Consider the following 21,690-nt stretch of genomic DNA (forward strand, 5'->3'; position numbering starts at 1 on the left):
GGTGAAGCTTCCTCCACCCAGTTCACTTCCTAGATGGTACTCAAGCTGAAAACTCCAAGTCTTTCTTTATTAAACTAAATTGACTGGACTCCTAAAGCTTTTCAACATACAATGCCGCATGCGACCCTTTAGCCATTCTTTTGGCTCTTCCCTGAATCACCTCCCCCCACCCCCGCCCCCAGTTTCCTCCTTTGACATAGTGCCAATCCCAGTTGTTCTTACAAAAATGAAGTGTGCCTAACATGCTAAACAACACCTCCTAACACAGCAGCCATGTCCTACCCTAAAGCGTCATTATCTTCCTTTCAGTTTGATGGAAAAATTGGTACATGGACCTCCAAGACAAGTGAGCATAAAGGCATAAAACTGTCACCTACCTGCTTGGATCTGGGTTTTGCGTTAAGGCTACGTATGCTTCACTGTTGTGTCCCAAATCCAAGTGATGTTTGAAGATGCAAGTCCTTAAAGTAGCCTGAAAACACCAAAGAGCACAAGCCAGCATGTTTCCAGTTATACAACTAAAAAGAAAGTCCCGTGTAAGCTCCCTGAAGAAATATCTCGATGCAAAAGAAGTGACCTGTACCTGGCTTCTCCAGTCATCCGCCGACTCCATGATAGCCAGGGTAGCCAGCTGGATGACCAGCTCCGGTAAACCAACCATGTCCAACAAGCGCAGAACCTGGAGAAGACAATACTCTAGTGCTGGCTGCAGCAGTACTGAAGAAAGGGTCGGGTTGATAAGGGTTTTTTTTGTCTGTTTAAGAGCTACTCCTGCCCTTACTAACCATAAGAGCAGTCAAAAGATTTTGCTAATGTTTCTAAGCGACTACACTGAAAAAGGAAAGATTTTGGTAAGTCACAGAGACTGAATCAAATCCCAGCACAACAGGTCCAGGCTTTGGCTTTTCTGGAGGATTCATCTCTGCACATGTGAGTTTTCTGAAACGTTTTAGCATTGACGGTTACAGTAAACCCCTGCAACAGAGAGGTAAACGATTCTGTTCCCAAGCACGCCCGCAGCTGTGTTAGAGAGAGAAGCTCCCTCTCCAAGGGCACCTGACAATCCTTGTGTTTTCTGGATTTTAAAATCAGGGAATCCTTTACAATGAGCCTAGGTCCAAGCTTGCAGCCTGTCTGAACTATGGTATTATGCAAGAAGAAAGATCCTATCACAATTTAAAGACATTAATTTTAGTTTGCCTCAAAGCTTAATAACCTTCCCCTGAAGCAGCATCTTACGTCTAGCCTGGACATGTCTGGCTTCTGCCTCCAGCAGCTGGATCTCACCCTGCCTTTTTCTGCTGGATAACAAAGTCCTCTGCTATTAGAAAACTAATAGGTGGAAAGTACCTAGCTTTCACACTGTAGTCACCTCGCCATCACCCCCCAAAGAAAGTAAACAGACTACCCTGAGGTTTCACCTCCCAAAAAAGTATGTTTTCTGAGTCTCAAGTCACTGCCCCAAAAGCCTGGGACCAAGCAGGAATTCTCTCTTCAAGCAGTGTCTGTGTGGAACGACTTGGTGCCAATTTACTCCGTCAGGACTGTGTACGCCGGGCCGGCTCAGCCATACCTTGTTGTAGACCTTGTGGCGTGGAGTGGAGACCATCTCACCCTCCTCAGGTTGGATCAGCCTGTCCAAGAACTCTTCTCTTCCCACCTCTGAAGCAGCTTGGCAGAAACAGTCCAAAGCCTAGAAGCAGACCAGAAAGCAGCTTGCATGTGCCTCTTGGGGGACTGACCCAGCCTGCTGTACCAGTGAGAGGACAGTGCTGCTCGTTCCAGCTCCAGTGTACGAGACCTGCTGGCCCCAAGATAATGAGAACTTCCCCAACAGCAGATCCCACTGCCCCCCTCCAGTCCCACTGTTTGCCCAAAGGAGGCAGAGTCGAGATGGATGTTTCCTGACTCGCACAGCAGAAACAAGGCTGGCCCTACCTGTGCACCTCCTCCCTCCCAAGGAAAAAGGTCCCAGACCTCAGAGGGAGGCAGTGTCGGAAGGAGATGAGGGCCTTACCTTGTGGCCCTCACCCATGACAAGGTAGCACCGGCCCATCATGAAGCAGCAGGAGCCCATGTTCACGTGGCACCACGGCTGCAGCAGGCGAATGTATTCCTACAGGAGAGGAGGAACAGGAGTTTCGATTCAGGTCAGCGCTCACTCGTGACCTGCAGGCACCCAGTACCAGAGGAAGGGTTAGGTCTCCAACACCAAAGCACTATTTTGGTGGCCCCTTTAGCTGCAGTGCTCACACAAATCCCACTCTTCCAGCTCGAGGGCTGGCCTCCTTAGCCCCAAAGCCCCCTCGGTGCACAGATGGGGAGATATCCCTCACGTGCTCCCGGGAAACAACCTCCTTTGAATAGCTCCAGCATCTGTACGAAGCACCTCAGAAACAGCACCCAACATCCCCCAAAATGAGACACGAGGCTCTCTACAACCGTTGCAAACCTGCTGTTGGGAACTGCAGAGGAAACGTTACCCTGGCGCGCACAGGCCTGAACGGGAGCGTGCATGTTCGAAGGCAGCGGGAGAACAGGCAAAGCAGGCATTAGAAGAGCAGTATCTGTGCAGCAGGGCAGGAGAGGGAGAGCAGCCAAGGAAGGCCATGGATTACAGCAACAAACTGACAGGCATGGGGTGGAGCTGACAGCACCAAGGACACACCGCAAATAAACCCACAACACAGACGCTGGCCAGGGCGATGCGACTCAAGCTGGCCCTGTGCCTGCTCTGTCAGGATAATATAAGGGCTGCAAAGTGTCATCACCTATCAAGAAGCAGCTAGGAGGCACGATGAAAACTCAAAAGCTGGCATCCCTCGTGCCTGGAAGAGTGATGTATGCTCTTCACACTTGGAGAAGCAGAGATGTCCCACTAGCAGGGCTCTGGGACTCAAAGGAGGAGAAGCCAGGACCCGGCGGTAAAGCCAAGGTTTCACCAGCCGACCTGCATCTTTCCACATGCATAAACCACCAGACATACGCCTTGCTTATCGCAGCCATGGGTCCACTAAAAGCCACGTGGCAACGCATCCTCTGAGCCTGGATTCACCGCTCAGATTAGCCAGCTACAATAGATAAATCCCACCCCAGGCTTGCTCAACAGCTTGTTGTACAGAATAAGCAACAAGGAGAGGTTTGGCCCTCGTCCCAGGCCAGTGCTTTGGTCACTAGACCTTCTCTGTGCCCGCCTGTTACTCGCAGGGTGCTTCCCGTATCTCCACCTTTATTTGGGTCACCGTGCTCACGCTCACAGCAAATCTGGTGTTAGCTCCCCGAGGTCAATGCACTTAATCCAAGTTTATGTGACCGACTGGGATCAGTAAGCGTAACAGAAAGTAGCGGGGAGAAGGAAGAGCCCATTCCTGCAGAGATAAAAGTCTCTCGTATCTCCTTGAGGCGGGGACACAAGTGAGGCGAAAGCAATGCAAGGAAATTCAAAGTGTGCTCGCGCCACGAGAGTGCACATATGCCAGGAGGCAGAACGATGCTGCCCAAACCTTTCTGGCATTTCCTGGCTTAAAAGCTCTGCAGATTTGACATTCTTCTCGGCAGCAACATGAACACAAAAGAAAGCAATTCAGCCCCCAGGTGCAAGGGACTGTGAGAATAAAAGGTTCTGTGAAGCACAGGAAAAACATCGCATTAATAACAGCCTGCCTAGCCCTGCGTGCCTCAAGGACTGCCATCAGTTGGGGAATGAAATGTGTCACATGGCTCTGCAGACAAGAAATCGTGCAGTTCAGAACCAGAGCACAAGCAGCTACAACTACCAAGCCCCTGAAGAGCACGGGAAGAACGGTGAAGAAACAGTGGTCTGAAATACAGGACTCTGTGGAGACACCTGAAAAAAAGTAGTTCACTCGCCCTGCTACCAGGATGCTGGAAGCGCAGCCGGGGATGGAAAGATGATGGACGTTTCTTACACTGTTTTTTTACTAGTAAGGACATTTAAGAAATAGAACTGAAACATTACTTCTGCTGCTGGGTTGAAGCCAGCCTTCTGAACCCCCAGTCCCGTAGGCAATCTGTTTGCAGTGGTACCACAGGAAAGGCTACGGGTACATCAGCAGCTAACAAGCTACTGGATTATGGGCTTGCTGTGATATTTAAACAAGGTCTGCAAAGACGTTTCTTGCACGCTGTATCACGCTGTCAGGCAAGCTCTGGGAGACTAAACTCCCACGAAAGGGTATATAATAATCCTGAGCACTTTATGCCTGGATTTTCTTGAAAACAGATGAAAGAGGAAATGCGCAAGATGACCATCTTAAATCACTCCCCAGCAAACTCTCTGCAGCATTTTCTAGGTAGGAGATATTTAGCAAAAAGCCCTTCTGTTAGAAGAGGTGGACACTACAGGGAACAAGACAGATGCATGAGGAAGATGGAAGATATTTGCTACCTTACAATTTGTTCACTGCACTGACACTGCAATAGTTATAAGAGAGATTTCTAACAATTCTCCAAAAGAATCATTCCTTGCAGTCCATTTCATCTGCAGGACAAACTTCCGGCCTATCATCTCCAAAAGGGAGACACGGGAGCAGAGCGCTCGGGAAGATTAGCTCACGTCTGAGCTCAGAGAGCAGCGACTAGGGGAAAGCAGAACAAACTCCAGCGACTGGAAAGATGATGTTTTGGGTAGCTTTTTCTAAGCAGAGGTAAGGCGGCTGTGCACGGAGCTCACGTTGCGTTACGCCTCTGCATTGGCCAAAGTGCAGACCGGCTACTGAAAGAAATACACGTGTGGAAAGAGACTATTGCTCTCACTCCTGCTCTTCCCCTTTCAGCTCCTGTGAGAGAGCTGGCGTGAAGCACTCACCTGCAGCTGGGTGTACTGACAGCTCCCCATCAGGCACTCGGGGAAGAGGAAGCCGGGATTGCTGGGCCATCTGAGCGGAGGTTAAGGAACAGCACAATCCAATCCGGAGAGCTCGGAGAACTGGTCTGAAAGTCGGCATGCCTCTCGCGCTCAGTTTGTGGGGGAAAAGGAGAAGATTAAGCTGCTCTTTATACAAGTCATTATTCTGTAATAAGATTTATCCATATTAGAACAAAACCATTAGTACATCTAATCCACAACTGCCCAAATCTTTTTACCCTTCCAAATCTCCCAGCATCGCACCTCGCCAAGTCAAGTTGCTAGAGCTCAGGGGCTTAAAGTCAAAAACTCAAATCCTTTATTGTGCACCTAAACGGGATGGATTCTGTGAAATCTTAAAATACCCGCAAATCCCACTAACACTAACAACAGTCACTTGTCTTCGAAATTTGGGTGTGGAAAACATTGATTTTGGAACTGCACGAGGCTCGGTGGTAGAGATGGCCAACTTACAGACCCCGAGCACTCCACAGCCCACCACCCTAACCCTTCTGCTAGCCCCAACCCTCCTCCCACAGAACCACTGACGCTCCCAGCCTCAGCACCGGGACGCGATACGCAGCCTCCATGCAATCTCGCGCAACTCACGCAGGGGCTCCGGCACTGCCGTGCCGTACAGAAACTCCCCCTGATTACAGCCCAGCGAGAGCGAGCACCTCGCAGCAGGTTTACAGCCAAGGATACAGGAGCGGCAGAAAGTCAGCCACTATTGCGGTAATGAGATGGGGCCAGTTCAAACTTGTTTCAGCCAAAGAGGTGTTTGGTTGCAAGAAGAGTCGAGATATGATGTGCTTTCTGGCCACTTCCTGAAAGAACAGCTCCACAATTGTTTGAGGGCCGGATACTAAAAATACAAGTTAAAGAAACACTGAGAAGAGGGCCTGCAGCAGACATCCCAGGCTTTCTATACTGTGCTGTGCTCATCAGCCCAAACATCACAGATTAAGTCAGAACAAAACAATAACCACGTTCAATACTCGAACTTGTTGGTTTTGGATTTCTCTTGCCGTCTGGTTAAGTCAGAGGGAGTAGCAGGAGATCAAAGAGCCACATACTGCAATGTTTATTAACCACAACTCAATTATAACGCGAAAAAAAAGGGCTGTGCTCTCTCTCCAATTGCACTGTTCGCAACCCAGCTGCATCTTTCCAGCACGACCGAGTGTTTTGCAGGGCAGGGCTGAGGGAGTGCTGATTCGGCTATCTGGCTCTGTTCGAATGCCTCCCTCCTCATTCCAGCACCCTAAGCAGTTCAATCTCCCATTAGCTAACTGTTCTCAACGCCTCTCCCCAGGCTGCCACCTCCTTTCTATCTTCCCTACGTTTCACATATTTTCCTGAAGCACAGCGGCCAAACAGGACTTTCCTCATGAGCGGGCCAAGAAATAACCCACGACACTGGCGCACATAAAGGATGTTTTCAATTTTGCTTTCATGCGCTGACATTTACGTCGAGGCAACTGCCTCCTGAACCGAGACTCTCATTCAGGAAGAGTTCGGACTCTGAAGATTGCAGCCTGCTTACAAAGAGCACAGATGCCCCAAGCTCGTCAGCAAGCGGAGGAAATTCTTGCCCAGCTCACAGCCCTTACGTGTGGCACTGCTGCCTGTTTGTCACTGATTTTCTCAGCTCCCTCTGAAGTGTCTCAGCCTTGAAGTGCCACGCAGACTAGTTACAGCAGGCTCCTACCTGTGCGTTTTCTCCCCTACCCCGCTCACCACCTCCCTCTGTAACCACTTCAAGGTACACATCCTCCTAATTATGTTGCCTTATATTCTTCCCCATTAGGATTTCTCCCCCAAGACAGTAACCCAAAGCGTATGTCTTTGCAGCAAGACTTTTAAAAGGTGAACGAATTATCAGCTGCAATTTCCCCCTTGAGGTACCGGCTGTGAGCAACACTCACATTTGAATTGCAAAATGTTGGAAGCACAAGCATGTTTTGGGGAAGTATTTCTACATTCTCTTGCCTCCTTGAGCTGCTGCGCCTGCTCGCTGTGGGACAAAGTCTAGCGAACAGGACAGACCTGGTCTGATCTACTACAGCCACTGTAACGTACAGGAGCAAGAGGTGAGCTTGGCTGATAGTGCCGGGGCCAAAACTAATAATGTTTGGCTGAGCAAGGCCTTCCCATCCTCCTCAGGCTGGGAATAAGATCCACGTCTCTGGTCTGAGTCCAATGCTACAAGATACTTTGTTTTTGTTGTTGTTTTTTGTTGGACAGCATAACAAACATTTCCACATAAAGTGGGGTCATTCAGCCACGCACTCCATTAGCTCACTGCATGAAGCATCTCCCTCGGGTGGCAGAGACGCAGAGTGCAAGAGGTATCAATAACAGAAACCGAGAGCTGATGAACTGTGGACACCTTACCTAGTTTATGGGGTGTTAGAGCAGTGGTGTCTGCTAACTCCAACACAGATAGATGCTGCAGATTAGATTCCCTAGAGAAGAAAAAGCCATCAGTGAAGAGACAACAAAACGCCTCCTGCTTTAATTGTGCTCATTGTTCAACTCAAATGACTCCTACTGCTGAAAAAGGCAACAGTGCGAGAACAGCGAGACCTCACACGGCAGAATTAGCACAAGGCAAAGAGTCAGCTCAAAACATGGCAGGGAAAAAAAAACCCTCCCCAGCACAGCCTGATTCCTAGAGTGATACTCCCACAGCAACCACCAGCTTTTCATACCAGGAAGGGCATTTCAGGTGGATTTAGCAGGAACGTACAATCAAGGACAGAATGGGCATGGTAGAGACTTACAGCGTGTCGACAGGGACGTCTGACGCCAGGCACTGGCTTGCCCACCTGATCAGGTAGTAGGACAGCAGCAGGGGAGAGATGCGGTGCAGCAGGTCCTGCTGAGACTGGAACAGCTGTCCCCCTCCCAAAACCATCTGCAAGCAAACCACAGAAGTTGGCACACCGAGAGGCCAAGCCCAGAGAGCAACGGCAGGACAAGGGCAATCAGTGAGGTTTGTTATCGGGCACAGCTCGTCCCTGCTGCAAACACCAAGGCGGTCATAGCCCAGCAGTTAACCCAATCCACCCAGGAGACCAGCAGGACTCTTGCGTGTGCCAGAATAACCCACGCAGAAATTACAGTGTCACCTCAGGACCAAGGGGTGAGTTAACTATTCTGGTGGCCCAGACCTCGTGCGGAACGTTTAACAAACATGTGCATGCTGAGAGCTTCTCTAGCCTGCAAACACCAGCACTGGCTGATGCCAGGGACACCAGCAAAAAGGTGCTTTGTGCTGTCACCGAGAGTGAAATCACGGTTTGCTGCAGAGACCATCTCGAGACCAGGCCTGCTGCCCAGGCGTTGCATCCCTGTATGCTCCAGCCAAGAACAGCATGGCTAGGTGACACGGGAGGAAAAGCAATCACGCTTGTGAAGGACACAAGCGCGTTAAGGTGGCAAAGCAGCAGTTCCTCATCAAGCAAGCAGCAGGTCACATGCCTTGAGAGAGCCTGGCTCCACAAGGGCACCTTGCAAGGTGCTTTAAGTGCTCCCAGGGCAACTTTATCCAGGAAGAAGGGGATTTCTTTTCAACCAAGAAACTACTGCAGTAATGTTTCCAAGTAAATAATATTGGTTTAAACAACGCTCCCCTTGTCTGGGGACTTGTTCCGCATCCCTGCGTCCACCCAAACCATCAGCACCATCCCTCATGCGACCACATGGCCAACAGGATGGACCCAGACCAGCCCACTCCACGACCACAAACACAGCTGCCATCACGGCGTCTGTTTGCACTGGCTGGAGCAGCCTCACAAAGGCTGAAACCACAGCCTCTAGGTAAACACTGCTGCTGTGACGCAAAGGTGCTGTGTTGCCAGAGAACAAGGCTGCAATCGTGCGCGTGCTGGGCTGCGCAGTGGTGTGGGAGGGATGGGGAATAGATGAGAGAACTGTACGTGCTCAGGCAGCACTGTTTTAGATGGGAGGCTGGAAATGATGCCCTCCTCCCGCAAAGAGTTTTGCTTCCTGCTTCCTGGATGCTCAGCGTGGAAAGAGGGAGCTAGGGTGTGAGCACAGCGCACCGCTGCTTTGCTTAGGATGACAAAAGCGGCTGGAGGAGAGAAGAGGGCTTGCCCAAGCCTTGGGCTAGTTCAAACAGCCTCCAGTGTTTTGTGGAAAGAAACAGAGCTCACAGTCTGGCACCAGCAGAACCCCAGATCCAAAAGTTCAAAGAGCGTTGCAGTAGCTTCAAGGGCTGTACTCACAGGATCTCCAAGCCGCAGCAACAGCTGTTGGAGGATCAACAGGTCCCGACAGATCAGGAAACGGATCGTGGCAATCTTACATACCCCCCAGCAAACCACATTGACAGCAGTACCACTACCATACAGCTGGGTGAGGTTCATGCGCATATTTAGATGATGAGCTGAAAGATAAAATCACCTCAATAAGGGGAGGAACTAGGCAAACAAGAACACTTGCTGAGCCTCCGCTTTCCCAGCCCAAACGCCCTGCTGTAGAGCTTTCACCTCTTTCCATGTCGGCGTCTGTCTCGTAGTCCATTTCTCGGATGAGCACTCCAATGGCATGGATGGGGTTTCTGATCTCCTGCAGTTTGCTGTGTATATCCTCCATCACATTTTCCCTGCAAAGTGAAAGAGATAATAATCAGCAACATGAGGTTTAAACTCCAGAGGGCTCCCTTTCCTCCCTTACTGATCCTCCCTGGAAGGAAGCGTATCTGATCAGCCTGGACATTCTTGAAGGGAATCCTCTTCTGGCTTGGAGTTTTATTACAACGCCTGCAGGGACCAGTCTATTTATTCCACTCCCCCAGGCTACCAGGAAATAACAGTCGGATAGCTGGCATTCCACGGGGGAATGATTTCAGGAGGTGAGCAGGGTAACCACGTGGCCTGACCAACGCTCTGACCTCTACCTACCGTCTGCAGGCACTTGCTTTCCACACTGCAATGATCACCTAACAGGAACTTGTTCCTTTTCTGCTCTCTCTCTCACCTGAAAATCCCCAAAATGTCTTTCCAGGAAGGCCCCAGGCAACAGCACAGGGGTTCTGGACGGAAGACCCTGCTAACAGCACCAATACCCAATGCTCCCCACCTCTGAGGGGACCTGGAAAAGTCTCCTGCAGCACAGGGAGAGCCCGCACATCTCAAATGCGCTTTGATGCCAATCAAGGACGGCTCCAGGCAATCCCTGCTCAGCCATCCGGGCCTCCCCGCAGGGGAGCTTCTGCAAAAACATCTCCTTACGTGTCATTAGCTATCAAGTCCTCCAGGATCTGCTCTGCAGCCTTTTCTGGAGGCTGGAGGCGGGAGCAAGCCATTTCCATTATGAATGCCATTTCCATGGAAATTGATTCTCCGATCAGCCGAAGGCACTGGACAAGACAGACAACATCACGAGACATCTCCAAATCTGTAATGAAAGAATCTAACTGTATATTTAAAAGAGATTTCAAAGCGAAGGTGGGAGGACCATTCAAAACCAGTTAGTTCAGCTCATATCAGCAAACTACTAGCAACAGATTGGTCTCAGTCCCGCACGTCAAACTGACCCTTCCCTGTGAACTATGAGGCTGAATTAAAACTTAGGAGTCGACAAGGGAAAGATTTGGGCTTTATTATTTAGAAAGTAAAAAACACCGATGCAACAATAAAACAATGAAATTCCCTCCAAGGGATTTTCTCCAGTCACAGGTTGAAAGGAAATAATTAGTGCAATGTAAGAGCAAAAAAAAAACCCAGAGCAAATGGCTCAGATAGCTTAGCTCTGCCAAGCAGAACACGCTCTCGTTACAGCAACTATCCGTTTGCAGCACCACCTCTCACAGCTGAGAGGGGATTTTCACATTCTTAGAAGTGATCTGAAAATTCAGTACTGAGGGTTTAAATCACCGCCTTGCAATGCAAACCTTTATGTATGCGTTTTTAAAATTAAGTCACATTTTTTGAGAAGTTTGAAACAGGGCAGGAACTGCTAGCCTCCCAAACCCAGCCCAGGCCTCCAGCTTTCCTTCCCTCAGATCCAGAAATAGCTCAACCAAAAGGACAACGATTCTTTATAAAAATATAAAAATCACTCGAGCATGAAAGTGGAGCTTAGGTAACATTTTCCGCTGCCTTTTTCTTGTGAAACGTCATTCCACGGCCAACAAAGCATAGAGGGCACTGTGGCGACAATATTAACGACAGGTCTTGCACACTCTGGCATTTACTTCCCGGAGACAAGAAATGCACAGTCCCTCTCCACAGCTTACACGAAAACATTTGTACAAAAACATTGCACTAAAAACTAACTTTGCAGAACTGGGCAGTTGAGCCCAGCGTGCTTAGAGGATCACAAGTTTCCTCCTCATCTGTAATCTCTGAAAGGAGTTTACTCCATCAGCAAGACACAGAGACCGGGGAATTTTACGAAAGAGAACCGCTTGCAAAGAGCCAGAGTAGGTTTTACGGCTCTCGGTGGGGATGGCAAAGCTGAGCAAGCACGAGCTGAGATAACGTTAAGCAGGGTTCATATGGGGGGTCACCCACTTGATAAGAAACACAAGCCGCTGCATCCCGCTCTCCCCACCAGGACTGGGGACCTGCCAGCACACTATGGAGCTCCAACCTGGCAGATCTGTCCCACAGAGAGCGGGCATGAAGAGGGCACCAGTTAACCCCAGCCTACACAGATAGTTTATAAAGCTACAAGGGCAAAGGACCCACCAATGCAGGTCCCTGTCACTGAGCAACACGCAGCCTGAAATCTAAGATTCTTCCTTTTTAAGTTATCAGAAATGAGTCACGGCAAATTTGCAGCCTTGACACCATTTTCTAATTCCTGGTGTGAGCACGATGGCAGGTTTCACAAAATAAAACTCCCTACAAATGCCAAAATAAGAAAACTATCTCCATGTAGACAACTATGGAGTCAGGAGCACTTTAAGAGACCTCTGTGGAAACTCCCACACCCCTCTGCCTAGGGCTTCCCTGACATGCAGTGTCTCAGCCTCCAACAACGAAAAAGCTCCAGGTCTCCTCACTTACCATCAAAGATGGCAGCATCGTCCTCAGTCAGGAGGTGCTCATTAGAGAGGAGGTAGAGATGGTCCACCAAGGAGCAGGGCACAAGGAAAGACAGAGAGCCCTAGAAAGGTGAGGAGAAAGCCCTTCTTTGAGCTCCCCAAATCCACACATCAGTCAGAACTCCTCCTCCCCAGAGATCACTGCTTCAGTTGGCCACAGCGGCCAAAGAGCTACGGCCGCTCAGCCTCACCTTCTTCAGCAGGCACACCATGCTGGTGTAGGGATTCAAGTGCAGGGCCAGGGGCCGTGAGAGCGCTTCTTGGTACTGAAGGCAGCAGGCATAGAACTTGGACCAGAACTCCACCTGCAGCTGCCAAAACTCCTCCAGCGAGCACTCGTATTCTGTCACGCTGCCCTGGAACTAGCAGGACCAAAACAAGACTTTGGATGAATACAGGCAGTGAACCAGAGAGAAAAATTGTAGCATTCAGACTGCTGTCTTGTCTCTCACGACCAGTGTCACACCAGGTTTATAAACACCAGTTAGGGTTCTCTTCCCCACCACCTTATCATCAAAACGTAAGATTTTTCCTAAAGCAGCAAATCACACAGCAAACAGCAAGGGGAACAAAGCCCACAAGAACCATTTCTATACAACCTTAGATAAAGAAGCACCAATGATATCAAGAAAAACGGCAGCACTGCAGATCTCTTTAAAAACATCATGCATGAAGACTGCCACAGAGGATACTAAACCGCCTTTTTTTGTGAATTTTCTAGCAATAGTCTAAGCAGCCTCAAGGATGAGCTGCAGGTGGAAGGAATGCTGGCTTACAGAATCAGGCATATCAGAATAAAATCTGGAGAAGTAGAATAAAAGGAAGGATGAAGATTTGTACTTTTTTTAAAAAGTCACATAACTCCTTTGGAGAAACAAAGGACAAAACAAGGCCTGGGGTCTCTTTGCACCTCATTTAACTTCACCGAACCATCACAATACTGCATACATCGGATGTAAGAAGAAAACCTCATGGAGGGAAAAAAAAAAAAAATCTCACCTCACTTTCCACGGCTAAGGTAACCTCTTTTTTTAACTCATCCCACGTCAGATCCATGTGTCTCTCAGTTCCTTGAGAAAAGATCTGAAAAGCAGCACAGTAAACTTTTACTTTAAAGCAAGAGAGCTGTCTCCCTGAGGTTCAAGCAACATTGAGTGATGTAAAACAAACAAGAGCATCAGCTAGCGCTTCACAGGACGAAATTATTAAAAAACATGGCTGGCTGCTAAATGTGGGTACATGGACGTACAGCCAGCTTCACTCTTCCTGTGGAAATGGAGGAAGCCTCCTGGCAGGCAGTGCCCTGGGATGTAAGGAAAGAAGTGCTGCACACCTTCACAGCAGCTCTCTCTTGTACCTTGCCACAGGTCTCCGTAAGGTCACAGCACAAAGAATCAAAACAGTCAGAGTAGCGGAAGTTTGCCTTTTCCATTTTTCCTGAAAAGGCACCACATGTTGCCTTGCTCTGCCCTTAACAGTCCTAGAGGAGCAGAACTGAGCGGATATATTCTGAGAAACAGCACTACTGAGAGTCTCCGTTCACCTGGCTAAAGCAGCAGGCAATGAAAAGCAAGCTCAGCAACCTGCTGTCCTAAGGGAAAACATCTTCTGGAAACCGCATTCTGCCTCCCGCTGTCAGCACACACTGGCTGAAGTACGGCTCAACAGCCGCTAACTTGCTTCAGTGACTACTGACAGGGTCTACAAACTATCAAATGCAAACTGATGCCCGCCAAGAGCCGCAAGGAATCCTGTTGCCTCACATCTAAACGGCCAGGAAGGAAAAGCTGAACAGGGAGAGCACCAAATGCCCTCTCACTAACCTGTAAAGCCTTCTGGATAGCTGCATTTGTGAACCGGCCAGGCATGAAGAGATACTCCAGGTAGGTTTCCTGCCAAGAGAACAAGACAGCAATTTAAGGAAACACACGTGTCAGGAGGAGAATATTTAAGATACTGCTTCTGGTCCTTCCTCCCATTCTCAAGCTCACCCCCTAGATCTGTATTTCTTTCCAGCTTCAGTTCACACCCACACCCTGCTCCAACCCCTCCCTTTCCAACCCCTTCGCAGTTCCCATGATCGACATGGCTTCCCGCACACTCCAGATCTTGTTTATTCACATGTCTTGTCTCAAGGCTCTCTCTTGACTGTCTTGAAATTCTCCTCATCCCTCAACTTCTGGTTTCATAACCACGCTTAGCGCTTTAATGCTGTGGTAATAGAGGCTGAGGCTTGTCCCCTTTAATTTGGAGTTATTTTAAGACTGTATCAAGGTAATTTGTACACTTGAACTGTCTTAATGTTCTCCTCCTGGGCAGAGAAGCTTTATTACTTCTCATTGCTATTTCATAGTCAGCTCACCCTGGGGTCCTGATCGTGTCGAACCGTCACTTCCTCTTCAGGCAGTGGCTGCACAAAGACCTGGTTCCACTGGCCCGCAACGTTTCTGGAAGAAAAATAAAACCAGAATCAGCTTTGCATTACAATGCTCCAACACAGCGTGTCCGGGAGCAGCCACCTGAACCAAACCTGTCACTTTCACCAGCGATCACAGACCTTACACCAACCACGGCCCCTTGGATCTGCTAACAGAGGAGCTTTGACCAGTGACAAGTGACAGGAGAGCTTAATGGCGGCATCCCCAGCCCTGAGCTAACAAAACAGGTTGGATTTCTTAATTTATATCAGCTTTCTCTCCATCACACGTTCTCACCAAGCAACTCTCTCTCCGACTGACCAGTAGATTCTTCTGTCTAAACCTGCACACTCACAGCATTTTTTTTACCCAGAATTTAACTCCCTGGTCTGGTTATGCACCAAGCCTGCCCTCTCAGCTTTACAAAGATAGAGCTGATGCTTTCACATCACTGGTCTCCTCAAAACATCCTTCTTGGAAAAGACCAGCCAGTTATGTTTTGAAGGAGCTGTTGGTGAAGTACAGCCCTCCCTCTGACATGCTCACAGCAGACTCCCCTCCCAGCAAGCCTGCCGCCCGGCTTTTTACATTTTTCACATTCCTGCAGCTGAGCTGTAGCTTTATTATAAAGCAGAACAAAAAAAAAAAAAAAATCCATGTAATCTGCACTGCAGGAAGACACAGTTGTGCATGTGACACGAACACCGCAACAGGAAGAACTAGGTACCGCTGCATCTCCACATGCTTCAGTCAGCAAACCAGGACGGGGAAAAAGTTGAGGAGCATGATCAGTGCTTTTAATGAGCAGCATCTGGGAGCTGCTCCTGCAGTTACCCCCCGCGAGGCTATCAACACTAGCGATTCAGCGCAGAAACTCACTGCTCAAAGTTGATGTATTTCACAACGGTTTGGTTCTCTTCATTGTGCCACAGCGCCCAGATCTCAGCTGAGGTTAAGGCAAAATCAACAAGAGTCTCCTAGGAAAGAGAGCACATATTTACCTTCTTATCATAAATTCAAGTACAGCAGAGACACGTGTATAGTTAACAACAGTAAAACATTCCCTCGTATCATTTAACCACGTTATGGGAAGAATTCTTTATTCTGATCTCCCAGTAAGCAACCTTCCCTCTTGTCTCAGTGCCTTCTGGGGGAGCCAGGCCCCAGCACTCACCTGCGAGGAGAAGAGGGAGGATATGTGGTCAAGGCTGTAGCGGTTGCTCTCGGTGCTCACCAGCTGGAAGACACAGAACTACAAACACATCTTGTAAGCCATTTGCTAAAAGGATAGCTAAGCCACTAACCAGCACTTGGCAGGGAAGCTCGTCTCTCCGGTCCCTCTTCTTGCCTGATGCTACAGTCACCAGACCGGTAAGGGCTGAGGGCAAGAGGGCCAAGCTGAGCACGCTGTGCACCACCAACCACGGACCCTATCAAGCTGACCCTCTGCACCACGTACTGGCATCGCTGACTTCAGCCTTTCCAGCAGGGACACTCGTCTCTGCCTGAACCTGGAGGATTTCTAGTTGCCTTTTGAAAGACCAAACCAGAAAAATGGTAAAAACAACACTGCTGGGCACTGCTAGCAACAATACGATGTGTGCAAGTAAGGAGGCTAAGGTGGAAAAGCCCTGAATCCTCAGGCCACTTGCTGCAAACCAAGCTCTGCGTGTTCTTAACAGAGCAGAGCACTGGCGGGACAGCAGAAGTCACAATACGCGCTTCTACTCCATATGTGAATCCCCTGGAGAACGGAAAGGGTAAGCTGTCCAACAGATGAGACTACTCTGTGCCGTCATTCCTGTCCTGCTAAATTTATTATTCACCGCAAGAAGCAGAAGTTCTACAGAAGTCAACGTTTGGCAACGCACAGCGATGCGTCCGCACGCTCCCAGGAGCCCGACATAAATATACTATCAGTATTTCCATGCTTTTAGCTCCTTTCGGACCTTTCCTTTTCCCACGGCACATATGTGCTTTCAGGATCCTACCAGAACAGGAGGTGAACAAGTGAACTAGCACTCACAGCTCAGCTGAGTCACACAGGGAGTTCCACTCCCAAGGCAAGAGCACATGTATCTTGCAGTGCTCTGAGAATAAAAATGTTTGTTTATTCAGAAAGTACTGCTCTCTCCAGAGGGTCAGACGTGAAATTTTTCCCTATTTCTTGCCTTACAGACCCAAATCCAAGGAGGAACAACACATTTTCTGTGCAGCCCAAGAAAGATGCGTTCACAGCGAGGAAGCCCCATCGCTCCATACCTGCCCTCGCTTGGGTGCATGCATGTACACGCCGAGGTAAAGCCCCAGGGACTGGGAGAAGGCCAGTCGCAGTCGGTGCCCAGTCCCAGCTGCAAGCCGCAGGTCCCTGCTGACCGGCATGAACTCCAGCAGATCTGCAACCATCAGGCACATTTGATCCTACACAAAATAAAGGTATCAGGAAAGTAGCATAGGAAAGACTCAGGACTGAGAAATTGTCCTTCTCCCTCATCCTTCCCCTCCTGGCCAAAGTCTGCCCAGATCTTCCCCTCAAGGACGCAAGTAAAGCATCCGTCCGCGTACCTGAACCACTGTTTAACTTTCCCGCTCTCACCTGTGCCCTCTCCCACTGAGCACATGGGCTTTCAGAGACCCGGCATGTACAATAAACCTTCCCCTCCCTTCCTCCCGTAACGCACGCACGCATTCCAGTGCAGATGAGCCGTGAAAGCAGTTGTGCTGGTCGATTAGCTTTGGCACGGATGTTTGGAGCAAGTGGCAGGCAGCAAGCAGAGGCTTTTATTAACTTCTTGTTGACAAAGAGCCACGTTACAAAGACGCTCTTATTGCCGCTAAAGCAGTAGAAAATTCATTTTGTGTGCCTCCTCGGCCCTTGAAGCGCTCCTGCCTGCCTTCCTAAACGCTCCAGTAATTTGTAAATAACCCAATACAGCCTCTTACCCTACACACAAGGCTTTGCCGCAGAGAAGACCTACCACCCGCTTCCCAAACGTGGCTACAGACACCACAACAATTTTCATAAACTGCCCTGAATCCCAGCACGTAGAAGTTGACTCAGTGACAATTTAACGGCAGATCAAATCTACGCCAACCACTCAGCCTTCGTTTCTTAAGCCTCAGACTATCACCCGAGCAGCGATGGGAGACGCTACTCCCCCGAACGCAGGCCTCGCTCACCTTATAGGACCACATCCGAAGTTTATGGTCCTGGCAGAGAGCAAAGAGAAAGGCATCGTGATCTAGGCAGTGAACAGAGAGGCTGATAGGCAGGTCCGATGGGCCACAGTCACCTCTGAAAATACAGAGTTTATTTCAACAGCTTAAAAGAAAATCAAGGCTAGCGCATAGATCCAAGGCACAGGGTTTCTATCACACTGTGTTTAAAAACAAATAAATTAGTGGTGTGAGACCAGGAGGAGAGAGCAGCATTTCAGGACTGTGCGGGTCAGCATCCAAGGTGCAGAGGAGCCCACCACAGCGGTAACGCCCAGTTCTTCACCTGCTTTGGCAGAGCCGAAGCACATCCCTGGCTTCCCCAGCCCCAACCTGGCGCTTGCAGAACACGGGCGAAGGATCCAGAGGGAAGCAAGGATCTGACCAGTCCCAACCAATGCAGCGCTGATGGTCAAAGTCATTCAGGGCGTCAGGGGACTCGCTCCCATTTCCAAGTAACAGGGCCTAGAATTTGGTTGTGCGCTCTAAGATACCATAACGATTACAATCCAACACCGAGCCCAGTCTGCACACAGAGCGTCCGTGTCACCCACACGTAACCTCTGCCGATCAGGAACAAGCCTGACATTTCAGAACAAGGGCAAGAACATACAACTGTTGTAATCCTTAAGCTGCGCTGGCTGCGAGCCATATCCTGGGCAAATCCTTGGAGGCCAATTACTAGATATAACATATTTGAGGACACAGACACACAGAATCAGCAGGACCCCGTTAAGATGAGCTAATCCAGCATTCAAGTCCCAACTTCCGTACTGCGATAGGTCCTGTGACCCAGTTAACTTTTTTGGCAGAGTATTTATAGATGCTGACTTGCCTATCTTTGACTTCAGCTAGAAACTCTAGGTGAGGGAATCAAAAAGACAAAATTAGTTCCGCTTATTCATCACCAGACACTAACCTGATGGCAGTTGGCATCCAACCGGTAAGGAAACGCTGCATCACTGAGCTCTGTTTCAATTCCACAACTGAAACAGTTCCTTTCAAAATAAAAGCGATATTAAGAAATATATTGAGTACTCGTAACGAAATATTTACTGCCACCAGCAAGCAGCTTAACAGGCACGACGTAAAAGAGCTTTTGTCTGTGTGGAGTGAATTTGAACAGCACATGCCAAAAATCAAACTCAAGCAAAGTTCAAAGCTAGGAGAGGGGATGCCACACTGAGCGGTGTTTTGCAGAGGCGGATGCGAGGAGGCAGCCTGTTCCCGCTCCTTACCGGGCGCATCGTGAGGAGGCAGCTTAAGGACGAAGATCCCTCCCGAGGCAGAGGGCAGAGCGAAGAGAGCCTCCCCCTCGCTGCTAAGCCACGCTGCTGAGGCGACGGAATTAGACGCCAGGCCTGGCACGCTGGGAATCACATAGTAATTGGAAGGATCTCTGAAGTTGATTTTGCCGATATCTGTAAACACAGACTGCATGTGGCTCTCTGTTATCAGCTCCTGGAGAAGAGAAACAGCAGAGTACAAATCCTGAGCACACATACACAAGGCACAGAAAAAACCACCAGATACCTGTGGAATGGCAACTGTGACGCTGCTACTCAATAAAAAGGATTTTTCTGGTAAGAACTGTCATCACTATCACTCCTGCTTCCCTTACTGTTAACCCACGACCACTGCTCTTTACGAGCAAACATGAAAGGCATTTCAAAGCCTGCAATTTTCTAGCAGAACGCTTGCTCGCTCTCTCCCTCATTTACCGTAACACCCCCAAAGGAGTCCCACAGTCCATCAGCTGCTTCAAGACAGCTCATAGCAAAATGCTGGTAACGAGTCCTATGAAGAGCAGCTCTGCAATAGCACAGCATCATCCCTTGGGAAAGCTGTCTGAAACTCTAAAAGCAAGAAATAAGCCCTCCAAGAGAGGAAAGGGACCTGACAAGACACACCAGAAGCAGACACGAGAGAAAAAGTCACAGCAAATGGATAAATGCGATGTAAATTTTGCATAAGACCCATCTTCCACATGAAGTAAAAAGATTCTATACCTTGCTGCATACAGAGGGCAAGTTACAAGCACAGCCAGGCCTCCCTCTGAAGCACTCAGTCCCTACCTCCAAAGGGTACCTTGTCCCCATTGTCACAAGGCTGGGCCCCAGGACCGCTGGCAGAGCCACCTCCAAACTCTGAGCCTCATTTCAGGTTACGTCATCAACTTTCATCGAAATCGGAGCCCTATTCACAAATCTGAAACACCCTCAGCTTTGGGGCAAACGCTGCAAGACTGATGCCTACGGCCTCCGCCTCCCCTGCCTGCAGTCCAAGTACATTCGGTTCCAAACAAAGTGAGAGATTTCCAGTTTGCTTTTCCTATCCGCCTCTTTTCCCCAGCAGTTTTCACTTCCACATAGAGAACTTCCCCACACTGATGAACACACCTGGCCAAGAATCAGAGGACTTGGGAGTTTAGCAGTTTATAACATCTATAAAGAAATTTAACCGGAAAAGTTTGGACAGTAAGAAACTAAAGCGCAGAGGTTTCCACAAAACTCAGAAGAGCCTGGCAGGCTCCAGCTCTGCACCTCCGGGAACACCGGAGAGTTCCAGTCCAGGGTACAAATCCCCACCAGAGAGCTATGGAACAGAGCGGTCGTGGTGGACTGACCCAGCTGGCAGGTGACTGTCCCCAGCCGTGCGCCCCAGCGGCGTGGGGGAGAATAAGAGCAGCAAAAACTTGTGGGTTAAGATAAAGATGGTTTAATAAGTGAAGGAAAGAGGAAGAAGAATAAAATAAAACCAAACCAAGTGATGCTAAGGCAATCCTTCACCACCTCCTCCAAGCAGCCCGATGCCCAGCCAGTCCCCAAGCAATGGTCACCTGTCCCCATTCCCTCCCCTCTGTGTCGCTAAACACGGTGTCACAGCACAGGGACCATCCCCTTGGCTGGGGTGGGCCGTCCCAGCTGTGTCCCGTCCCAGCTGTGTCCCAGCTGTGTCCCCTCCCAGCCAGCTCGTTCGGGGAGCAGAGTGAGAAACAGAGAAGCCTCCCTCAACACACCTCAAGCAGCGGTGTGTGTTCCCAACTCTGCTTCGGTCACAAATCTGCACACAGCACCACGCGAGCTGCTGCGAAGAAAACCAACTCCATCCCAGCCAAAACCAGTACATGGTCTGCTCGGCAGGGAAAAAAAATCCACCCCAACTGGAAAAAGCTCAGGAAAAGCCGAGCTTCATACCCATCAGCAGCTCACCTCCAGTGTTTCTACAGCCAGCCCATGTGATACGGGCATGAGGGCGCTGACAGGGTTTGTGTGAAGCCCCGCGACAGGGCGGTGTTGGGGGTTAATCCCGCTGGGCAGCGGAGCAGCACACAGCCACACGCTCGCCCTCCCCCGCCAAGTGGGATGGGGGAAGAGGAACGGAAGAATAACAGTGAGAAAACTTGGGACTCAACATTAAAAAAAAAAAATCAAGTAATTGCTTAATAAAGGCAGGACAAGCAGAAGGAGAGAGAATAAAACAAAACAAGGGACACAAAGGCTGGACAGACCGACACCCAGCCAATTCCTGAGCAAAAGATGGCTAACCCCCGCAAAACCTCTCTTTTCCCTCTCATTGCCGAGCATGATGTTGTACGGCAAGGAACATCCCTTTGGTTAGTTCGGGTCATCTGCCCAGTTGTGTCCCCTCCCAAACAACTGCACACCCCCAAATCTATTCACGTGGGGGGCAGAGTGAGAAACAGAGAAGGCCTTGAGGCTGCACAAACACTGCTCAGCAAAAGGTAAATTATTAGCGCGTTATCAACGCTGTTTTGGTCACAAATCCAAAACACGGTACCACACAAACTACTATGATGAAAATTAACTCTATCCCGGCCAAAATTAACAGTCACGGCCAAAAGCAGTAGAGGTGGTAAGCAGCACTTTGCCTGTGCTGAGAAGCATGCCAAGACCTTTGCTATTTTCCAATGCACTGAGGGCTCTTGAAGGGCAGGACCGAGGCAGGTGGCTGACACAAGGAGGGAGTAGGCCACCCCAGTACTCACGCTGCGGTACATGCGGGCGGGATGCGGCAAGAGCAAGCGATGCACCGTCTGCCCCGTGATCAGCAGAACGACCAAGTGGCTCTGCACCTCGCAGAGGTGC

General features: G+C 49.5%; 1 protein-coding gene across 1 annotated transcript in view; it reads right to left on the reverse strand.

Annotated features, from left to right (window-relative positions):
* NUP160 (nucleoporin 160kDa) overlaps positions 1-21,683 on the reverse strand; it is a gene marked incomplete at its 5' end in the record, with an annotated part of 27,764 nt that extends 6,081 nt beyond the window's left edge. The window contains 23 exons of the mRNA XM_009575600.1: positions 378-472; positions 584-679; positions 1,574-1,693; positions 2,018-2,116; positions 4,829-4,898; positions 5,573-5,732; positions 7,265-7,335; positions 7,654-7,787; positions 9,121-9,281; positions 9,364-9,500; positions 10,129-10,294; positions 11,911-12,010; positions 12,140-12,310; positions 12,948-13,031; positions 13,772-13,840; positions 14,311-14,395; positions 15,245-15,342; positions 15,540-15,617; positions 16,628-16,786; positions 17,546-17,660; positions 18,501-18,579; positions 18,820-19,042; positions 21,591-21,683. Of these exons, the coding sequence (XP_009573895.1) occupies positions 378-472; positions 584-679; positions 1,574-1,693; positions 2,018-2,116; positions 4,829-4,898; positions 5,573-5,732; positions 7,265-7,335; positions 7,654-7,787; positions 9,121-9,281; positions 9,364-9,500; positions 10,129-10,294; positions 11,911-12,010; positions 12,140-12,310; positions 12,948-13,031; positions 13,772-13,840; positions 14,311-14,395; positions 15,245-15,342; positions 15,540-15,617; positions 16,628-16,786; positions 17,546-17,660; positions 18,501-18,579; positions 18,820-19,042; positions 21,591-21,683 (2,663 nt within the window). The remainder of the gene's footprint in view (positions 1-377; positions 473-583; positions 680-1,573; positions 1,694-2,017; positions 2,117-4,828; positions 4,899-5,572; positions 5,733-7,264; positions 7,336-7,653; positions 7,788-9,120; positions 9,282-9,363; positions 9,501-10,128; positions 10,295-11,910; positions 12,011-12,139; positions 12,311-12,947; positions 13,032-13,771; positions 13,841-14,310; positions 14,396-15,244; positions 15,343-15,539; positions 15,618-16,627; positions 16,787-17,545; positions 17,661-18,500; positions 18,580-18,819; positions 19,043-21,590) is intronic.
* Positions 21,684-21,690: the final 7 nt, after the last annotated feature.

The sequence above is a fragment of the Fulmarus glacialis genome, unplaced genomic scaffold (genome assembly GCF_000690835.1).
Source record: "Fulmarus glacialis isolate BGI_N327 unplaced genomic scaffold, ASM69083v1 scaffold8994, whole genome shotgun sequence".
Taxonomy (NCBI): Eukaryota; Metazoa; Chordata; class Aves; order Procellariiformes; family Procellariidae; genus Fulmarus; species Fulmarus glacialis.